The sequence below is a fragment of the Myotis lucifugus genome, unplaced genomic scaffold (assembly GCF_000147115.1).
Source record: "Myotis lucifugus unplaced genomic scaffold, Myoluc2.0 scaffold_6, whole genome shotgun sequence".
NCBI classification, from domain to species: Eukaryota; Metazoa; Chordata; class Mammalia; order Chiroptera; family Vespertilionidae; genus Myotis; species Myotis lucifugus.
In genome coordinates this window covers 6,944,259-6,954,103 of record NW_005871054.1, presented here as the reverse complement: position 1 = coordinate 6,954,103, position 9,845 = coordinate 6,944,259, and the positions used below count along the sequence as shown (strand labels likewise).

Here is a 9,845-nt window from a genome sequence, read left to right as displayed (position 1 = left end):
GCTGAGCAGTTTAATATAAATTTTTGAATAATATTTCTTGGAGAGAAGGTATAGAAAACTAGTTAATAGTGTGTTCATTCACTCAAACTTGGTTACCTATTGTTTCTGCTAAGCACTGTGCAAAGCACTAAGGATACAGTAGTTAACTAGATTCATAGAGTCTCTGCCTTTATGGGGCTAGTGAAGGCCTAGAGAGCAGTGTTAGAAGGAAAAAGTGCAGTGGTATAAGCAGGGCTTGCCATGCCTTTTTGAGAAAGCAATGTTTAAGATGATTGGAAGGCTAATTGCAGGGAGAAAGTGGGGGGGGGGAAACCCACTCAGGTCCTGCAGCAGGAAGTAATAAAGCACACACTAAGGAGCTGTCGGAATGGTTGGAGTACACATAGAATGGAGAGGGTTAACATGAAATTGGAGATAGGTGGGACACTGATTTGCAGGTCCTTGTAGACGTGAGGATTTTAATCTTAGGGCACTGGGAGGCCACTGAAAAGTTTTAAAGCAGAGAAGTTACGTGATCATAATGTTCATTTTAAAAAAGATGTGTGGCTGCTGTGTGGATACTATTGGGTGAGTCTGGTGTTAGTGTAGCTGTGGGTATACCAGGTTTAAGGTAATTCAGTGATAAGAGTAGTTATCTTGTACAGTGTTAAGATAGAGTTTAGCATCTTGCATTTGAGGCAGGAGCAAACAGGACTTGAAAAATAGATGAGGTGGTGTGTGTGTGTCTTAAAAATACTCACTCTTTCTAGAAAAGCTACTATTAAAACAGATAACAGGAACAATCAACTGAGCCCATGAAGGGGAATGCTGTCATGAGTGTAGATCTTTTGTATGTGAAGGGATCCTTGATGGTTTTCAGTAGTCTTTTAGCTTAAAGATAACCAGAGTACAGGTGCTCCTTTACTTCAATGGAGTTACATCCTGATACCCTGATTGAAAATATGGTAAGTTGAAAATGTGTTTACTATATTTAACCTACTGAACATCATAGCCTAGCCCTGCTTACATGTGTTCAGAACACTTATACTACAGTTGGGCAATTATCTTAAGTTTCATGTTAAGAGTATTGCTTTCCTCTGCTTCTCACCAGAAGCATGAGACACAGATGGGCATTTTATTTTTTATACAGTGGAAGAGAGATTGAAAGACAGAAACATCAATGAGAGAAACACATTGATTGGTTGCCTCCTGCACGCACCTGACCAGGGCCCTGGCCAGGGAGGAGCCTGCAACCAAGGTATGTGCCCTTGACCAGAATCGAATCCCAGACCCTTTGGTCGGCAGGCTGATACTCTATCCACTGAGCCAAACCGGCTAGGGCCAGATGGGTGTTTTATAGACATTATGGGATGTGAAAACATAAAATACAGTACCCAAAAAACACTTGCAACACAGTACAGTGTAGTATTGTTTATCTTCGTGATCTCATGGCTTGCTGTGCAACATCATGGGACTACATGCCTGTCACTAGCCCGGGAAAAGATAGAAATTCAAAATTTGAGGTATGGTTTGTACTGAATGCTTATCACTTCTGCACCATCATAAAGTAAAAGTCGAACCACCATATGTTGGGGACCACCATAAGTTGGGGACTGTGTAGAAGAGAGATTTTTCTTTCAGAAACTTCTGTGTTGTGTCATCCCACAAACGGCCCCTTTTGCTACTTATGGGCCACTTCTGAGGTTTGACTTATAATACTTTTAAAAAGGGATACCAAAATAAGTTTAGTTACAAACCTTCAACCTGCAGAGAAAACCAGTATTAAATTATATTTGTTACATTTTTATTAGTGGACAAGAGGAAAAACTAGTGATTAAAACACAGAAATCTGTTTCATGTTATTTTTTTATTAAAAATAGTTTTTTATTTGATACATATTTACAGATATAATTTTAAGAGAACCTCAGGCTGTGCATACAAAAGTGGGCTCTGGCTTGCTTCACTGAGTGACAGTAATGGTAGACAAACCCTGCTCTGCCTGAGGGTAGTCATTTAAGAGCAGCTAACATGTATCTAAACAATTATTCTTTTAAGGGCTGTTTTAAGTCTTGTTCTCATATCATTGTGGATGAGCATATGAACTAAGGAAAGTGTTAACCTGTAATTAAAAAAATTCACATTTGTGCTATAAGGAAAGGTTTTTATGACGATGATGATTTAAATGTTCAGGACTCATGACAGTTCTTCAGAAAGGAAAATTAAACTCTTCATAAGCTATAAATACTTCCTATTGGAACTTAAAACTACTTAATCAGGAAAAGTGTAAACTTGTTTGAAAGAAAATGCATTCATATGGTAATGTAAGTCACTTGCCTTATGAGGTGGAAGGTCTTTTTCATTATGTGTACCTATAATCAAAAAAGGGTATTGTAATAACCCCATGTTGTGATGCTTTGGTGCTGGGACTTTGTTTGCCTGAGGCACACCTTATATAAGTAGAGTTGGTGATATTTAAAGTGCAGCTGACCCTTGTTTGTTTAGAATTCTTTCATTCAGACTGGTGTGTGACCTACTAGTTTATAATAAATATGGATAATTTATTGCCTTTCAAAAGTTAATTGTAAAATGGACATATCTCAAATGGAGTTAACTTATATTTACAACAAATCAAACAAAAACAACAATCATAGAATTACAGGGTCACATTTTAATTCCTGAATTGTACAGTTCAGCATTAATATCACCACATGTATACAAATGGTGTAAAACAAGTACAGTGGTATTTTTAATACAAAATAAACATCTGTTTTATGGAAAAACTATACTTCATATCTACACAGACAGCCCATCTTTTCCAAACAATAGCCAAAATTAAAATTAACTACAAAATCTCCAAAACAGGGAAAACTGCTTTAGTTTAAACTATTCCAAGAAAAATGGACCCATAACACATTACAGAGGTGACCTGAAGATAGTAGCTGGAATTACTATTTTTAATTTTCCCCCCAATGCATTAAGTTGTAGTTAGGGGGATGTTTTTCCTCAGCATTATCTCAGATCATAAATGAGCAAACTAACATTAAAATATTTACAGTTAACTTGCTTGTTCTAAAAATAAAAACCTCTTAACTGTTTGCCTCAACTTATTTTAAAATCATTTACGTACATGGAATGTGCTTTTACTCTTTTAAAAAAAGCAGCTTTCATATTACACCCTTGTTTGTTTATGGAAAAGCTTCATGTGCTGCATACTGACTCTGACAATGAAGTAACTTCTTGGATGAACATGGTCTCTAGATATTAAGTTCTGCTTAATTCAGCACTGTTCTTTGTATGTCAGTCTTTATAAATTACACTTAAAAAATGGCCTGCAGCTCTGGAGAGACCATTTACTAAAAAAGCAGAAAGTAACTTCAAAATGTCTTCCACAAAAGACTGTACTGGTAGGCAGTAGAAAACATTCTGTTCAATCTACTTCCATTTCCGGAGAAAATCATTCTGGAATACTATTGTACTGATTCTTGGCATCTGTTATCTCCGAAAGTGCTGATTTTCAAGTTACATTAACAAAACTGTCCATTTTGAATCCAGCTTGTTTTCATCAAAATACATACGAAAATTCCTGGTGTAGAAAACTCAACATGTGCTGTAATACAGGGTGTACTTCCCTCCACCTACATGGAAAGGCTGAATTTCTGTTAAATCTTCAAAGAATGGTCTCAACAGCTTCATTTTTTTAAATGATAGTTGAATCTGTTTTCCATAAAAATTTCTTTTAAAAAGAGGCAACTGATTAAAAGAACATGGCCAGCACCATTATATAAGTTGGGTTTTCAACTGAAGTTTTATAATTGTTTCTACATTGATACCTCCCTGGAGCAACCCTGTATTAATATTATTTTATCAACCTTGTCCCTCCCCTAAAACCATCCCCAAACCTGAGAGCTTCCTTGCTGAGAAGCTATCTCCCAGGTTCTGGCTATTAACCTTTTTTTTTTTTGGCCAGCCTATAAGGCAAACCCCTTAATTACTAGCAAGCGATCAAATTTCTGGGAAGCCTGTTTTTTGTTTTTTTACAGAAGTAAACTCTCCTTGCTGATATACCGAATGTCTGTTGCTACTCCTTGTATATTTGTAAGTTCAAGTGAGAAAGCTTTCTGATTCAGATTTTCAGCTCATTGAACAGTTGCAGCATTTTAGTGAGACCACATGTAGGAGGTCCCCAGTAAGTATTTTATGAGCCAAGGCGAGGTCTTTTCCTGGGAGATGTTTCTTCTTCGTCATCTTCCTCTTCATCATCTGGATAATCCACTAAACCAACCAAACTTCCCTATTGGAGAATAAAAATTTTTTTTTAAAACATGTAACTTAAATAGATATACTGAATTTGATAAAGGAACTGCCTGAAATGATGAACACTTAGTTATAAAAGGTGGCACTCTCAATTATCCTCAACCTTTCTATTTCTTTTGGATTTTTAATGATACCTCACAATTCAATTCAGCAAAGTTTTACTGTGGAAAAGTATTTCTAAACAGTAGGGCTGGACAAAGAATCATGACATTTGGAGCTGGAAGGACTTTGGAGAGGAACTAGTTAATTTTTCTAATTTTAAACTAGAGAGAATAGCCTGTCAGTGACAAGAAATCTCTTCTGACTCTCTGTTCCTCATTATATATTTTATCACTAAGTATAGTGATTTCAAATGGCAGACAATAGTAAACACATGAAATGGGTCCTAAACACTAATGAATAAAAATGTTAGGGCTACCTCTTTCTAACCAAAAGAAAAGTAAGAATGAGGTAATTCAGGTGTTCGGCCTTTTATGAGTAATGAACCCCTTTGAAAATCCTATTAAAGGTCTGGACACTTTACCCAGAAAATTGTATGTCGTCTGTTTTGCTTTCATTTTAAACGGGTCACATGAAACTTATACACTTGTCCTACAGGTTAAAGGGGCAACTGTAAGCACTGTACTTATTTCAAACACTTAAAGAATCTAGGTATCTGGAATTAACACTTTACCAGAATATAACTAAAACACTGTAATATTAATCAACAAAGGCCTGGGAGCAGCTGGAAATGGTTAGCTGAAAGTCTGTGAACTAAATAAAACATATGTGAGAATCATTCTGCTTCATTTTCAGCTTAACACACAAGTCTTAAGTTTGATAAGCAAGAAGTAGTATTGCTAAATTGTTAAGAATATATTGATTGTAGTCTGACTGCCTGACTTCAAATTCCAATGCCACCACTTTTTAGGTACATGAACTTGGGGGCAAGTGATTTTTATGCTTCAGATTCCTTATTTATAAAATTAGTATAATAGTAGCACTTAGACCTTATTGAACTATTTTGAAAACAAAACATGTAATGTCCTTGGCACAGTGCTTGTTGTATAGTCAGTTCAATAACTGATATTAGGTGCTATTACTGACATCATTATTATTTGTTTATTTGGTTTCTAAGTCAAACAAGTTGGACGGGAGGAAGTAGAAAACAAAATTTCAGCATAAGAAAAGACGAACAGTCAATTATTCACAAAAATGATAGCAACTTATCAAGGCAACTTTTAATTATGCTTAGGATTATGTATCATAATGTACAAACTTTTCAGTTCCAAATGGTTGACATTTAAAATGTTCCCCCCCAACCCTGGCTGAGTAGCTCAGCTGGTTAGAGGGTCATCCTCGATATGCCAAGGTTGCTTGCGGGTTCGATCCCTGGTCAGGGCACATACACGAAGCATAAATAAATGCATAAATAGTGGAACAACAAATCGATATTTCTCTCTCTTCCTCTCTCTCTCTAAAACTCAATAAAATTTTTAAAAAATAAAATTTATTTAAGATTAATATTCTATCTAAAACACAGCTACAAAATTTAATTTTCAGTTGTATCTCTTATCTACACACACACACCATAAAAAAATTCATATACATTTTTTAAAAATCTCATTTTACTATAAAAAAGAATAAAAATACAAAATGTGAAATATTGGAAGTAAAAAGCCTATAATCCAAAATGCATACTCTGGCCCTGCCTGGCTTGGCTCAGTGGATAGAGCACCAGCCTGCGGATTAAAGAGTCCCAGGTTCGATTCTGGCCAAGGGCACATGCCTGGGTTGCAGGCTTGATCCCCAGTGGGGGGCATGCAGGAGGCAGCCAATCAATGATTCTCTCTCATCATTGATGTTTCTCTCTCTCCTCCCTTCCTCTCTGAAATCAATAACGAAATATATTTTTTAAAAAAAGGGGGGGGGGCCCCACATGCTAACCTGACCCACTCCGGGGAGGCCTGTGTGGAGGCCTGGCCTGGCCTTGCAAATTCAGACACCTAAAGTGACCACCCTGGATGTTCTGAAATTAAAAATAAAAATAAAATAAAAACTTAAAAAAAAAAGCATACTCTGGAGAATTGAATGGATTCCAGATTTTTAATATACAGCTATAAATGTGCTGTTTTTAAACAAATATCAGACAGCATTGATTGAGAATCATCTTTGTATATGGAATATCATGTGGATATGTTAAATTGTTAAGGATTTTTGCATCTGTATTCATAAATAAAATTCATCTACTTTTTTCTTTTTAGTGCTTTTAAAAAGTATTACATTTGTATAATTAGAGGAGAGGTCAAGCTAACTTGCTGGAAGACTGATTTTAGTGAGATTTCAGGAAACAATGGAAGTAAATGCATTTATCAAAGAAATTAAAAAAGGAAACAACAACAAAATATCACCACACACAAATACAAAAGAAATTTGAAAAAGTATATTTTAACAAAGATGATACAGGAAAGGAGAAAACAGAAAAAAGCTATCAAGGCATTTTTGGGAAAGAGAAATCAGAGGCAAGAGTTAGTAACTTATTTTTAACAGAGGAAAATGTCAAGAAAGATCTGATTTGACTTAACCCAAGAAAGAAATAGGAAGTAAAGGCACCAAAACACGGGGGAAAGCAGGGAAGACAGTTAAGTTATGTCAGTAAAACAGACAGCTGAGTCCTCAATTCTACAATCCATTCATTCCCTCACCTGCATCCCCCCTTCTCCAGGAGACTTCTGCTCTCCCATCACCACCAACTACAAAGAGAATGAACCAGAAAGGCTCTGCACTTCAGGCACAGGAAAGGGCAAGGGTTAAGCACCAGGTTGAAAATGGAAGAACTGAAATTTTGTATACTGAGCAGAGACATCCCACCCTCACTCTAAGCTCTCTTTCCTCTCTAGGCTCTCAGAACACCAACAGGTAAGTTTCTACTTGCCAGGTATAGTAGACTGTTAAGCCAGGAAAAAAAACAACCAAACTACACATAACACTCCCTGAAAAAAGCAGAGCACTTGCTGTAGTTCCTTATATGAAGCCCGTATCAATAAGTTCTTCTCATTGGCCCAGGGAGATTAAATAACTTATTTAAGATCAAACAGTTAGTAAAAGGCAGAGCCAAGATTTGAACCTAAACAATATAACTCCACAGTAAATATCTTTAATACAGTGTCACAATATTATACTAAATTGTCCTATCAAAAAGTGAAAATTAATTTTAAAATTTCTAGTAAAAAAAATCATAAAATGTGTTTTAAAAGCAGTAGAATCCCATTGAAAATGCTACTTCTGTAAATAAAATTTAAGAGCACACCTCGCTCTATCACTGAATAAGGATTCTACAGTTTGTACTTTGAACACAAAGTACAAAAACCTGAGACTTGTACTTTGTGCTCAAAACAAAAAGCATCACTTCAGTTAGGTTTTCTACTATGGCATTTCCCACATCTTGTCCTTTTACCCTTTCACTAACAGTTGCTCTATGTTTATGTCTTTTTATTTTAAGCTACTCCATTTTGGAGAAAAGGATGGTTACATATAATAAAAATGTAAATGAAAGAAAAAAGTTTCATATAAAATTTAAACTTGTTCATAAAAAAAGTAACCAATGGGAAATACATTTGCTATGCTAATGGCAAAAGGTAATATCCTTAACTAAAGATTCATTCATATCAAGAAAACATAGGGCGGTGCGGGTGAGCAGGCGGAGCCGGGGGGTGGGGGGGAGAAAACATAAGCTAACTTTTAAAAGGCAAGACTATGAACAGATATCTGAAATATTACTGGAGGGAGGGGGTGCTTACAAACATTATGATACAGATAAGTAAAATGAAATTCTACAGTCATCAACAATGTTTAATAACATAAGTTATTACAGTAAAGACATAAAAGCAGGATAGAAAACTGTTTATAGAAAGACCTCAATTAGCCCTGGCTGGTTTGGCTCAGTGGACAGAGCGTCGGCCTGCGGACTGAAGGGTCCCGGGTTCGATTCCGGTCAAGGGCACATGCCCAGGTTGTGGGCTCATGCAGGAGGCAGCCAATCAGTGATTCTCTCTCATCCTTGATGTTTCTACCGGTATCTCTCTCTCCCTCTCCCTTCCTCTCCTTTCCTCTCTGAAATCAATAATATATTTAAAAAAAAAAAAGAAAGACTTCAATTATATGTCAGATAAAGAAACCCACATACTAAAGAAAAATCAATCACATGTTAGCAGTCATATTATCTGATGACTTGTGCAACTTTTTCTTCTTTGGGATTATTTTTATTATCCAAATTTTCTTCAGTAAACATAATTTTTACAGATGAAAACAAGAAAAGTTTATTTATGTGCAGAGAAGGTTCACATACCTTGGTGGCTGTTACCGATGAAGCCAAGGTTGCCGTTTTGGAAGAGGATCCATTGGAACTTGCTGGTGGTGTCTGTGCCATTACAGATTTACTGTTTGTACTGTTGGCTCCATTAGCAGCACTGGCTGAGTGGGAGAAAGTAAATTTGAAGCCACCAGAAGATGTCCTTTTTGGAAGGTTTTCCTTGTCTTCACTTTCTTTTGCTAAAACAAAAGTAAAATTTTGAACCTGTATCAGTAAATATTGCTAAGTCAAAGCATTCGAAAAGAACAGTAATTTAAAAACTTAGAAAACATTGTCTTTGCTTTATAAGAGTTAAAGGAGTAGAAGAGTATGATATGTATAGTGATGTCTTTATTAGTTGGAATCTTAGAAATCTCAGGATTAGAAAGGACCTTAAGAATCATATAACAAATCAGCCATCCTATGAAAGAATTCTACACAGCTGGATCCAAGACACTTCCAAGGACTCATTAATTGCCTGACTCTTTGTCTCCCTGCAGCTTCCACTCTCTGACTCTATACTCTGACTCTATACTTCTATTGTAAATACCTAATAATCTTTCCCACAAGTTAGTATTTCAAATGCCTAAAGAAAATGATATGATCATGTCTATTAGCCTTTTATTTCCTGACTATACCAGGTTCCTGTGTGGGTTTCTTTTATGAGATAGGTGTCTACCATCCTTTAGCACCTAGTTGCTACTATTTTTTTAATATATGACTAGAGGCCTGGTGCATGAATTCATGCATGGGTGGGGTCTGGCCAGCTGGCCCCAATTGGGCCAATCGGGCCGGGCCGGCTGGGGGTAGGGGCCATAGGCAGTTGGCTGGCCAGCCCCGCCCTCGATAAGGGTGTGTGTGAGGGCAATCGGGGGTGGGGCTAGCTGGGGGAGGGGCCAAAGATGGCTGGCTGACTGGCCCCACCCACTGGTTGGACTCCCGGTTGAGGGGACAATTTGCATATTAGCCTTTTATTATATAAGATTAACTGGACATAGTACTTCAAGTTTTGCCTCATTGCCTCTTTCAGCACAGTGCCTATAATGAGTAAAAGTAGAAGAATCTGGCTATTAAAAGGTGCCTATTCCTTAGGACATTTTAATAGGCTATTTGCCCCTGAAGCCTAAAATAAATGGAACTTATTGTATTAATGATTGGAAAATGAATGAGGCTGAGAACAAATTTCAGGGAAAAATGTAATAACTCAATGAAACCTAACAAA

The 9,845-nt window shown here is 36.6% G+C and overlaps 1 protein-coding gene across 11 annotated transcripts in view; it reads right to left on the bottom strand.

Annotated features, from left to right (window-relative positions):
* Nucleotides 1-2,627: 2,627 nt before the first annotated feature.
* Nucleotides 2,628-9,845, bottom strand: part of PPP4R3B (protein phosphatase 4 regulatory subunit 3B) — a 48,230-nt gene continuing 41,012 nt past the window's right edge. For 6 of the 11 annotated variants that reach the window (XM_023746698.1, XM_023746712.1, XM_023746696.1 and 3 more), the window contains 3 exons: nucleotides 8,621-8,823; nucleotides 6,978-7,025; nucleotides 2,628-4,270 (listed from right to left, as the gene is read on the bottom strand). In XM_023746698.1, the coding sequence (XP_023602466.1) occupies nucleotides 4,175-4,270; nucleotides 6,978-7,025; nucleotides 8,621-8,823 (347 nt within the window). In that variant the 3' untranslated portion in view covers nucleotides 2,628-4,174. Of the gene's footprint in view, nucleotides 4,271-5,491; nucleotides 5,665-6,977; nucleotides 7,026-8,620; nucleotides 8,824-9,845 lie in introns of those variants that run through there. The other 5 variants (XM_006083318.3, XM_023746718.1, XM_023746719.1 and 2 more) reach the window with 2 other exon arrangements.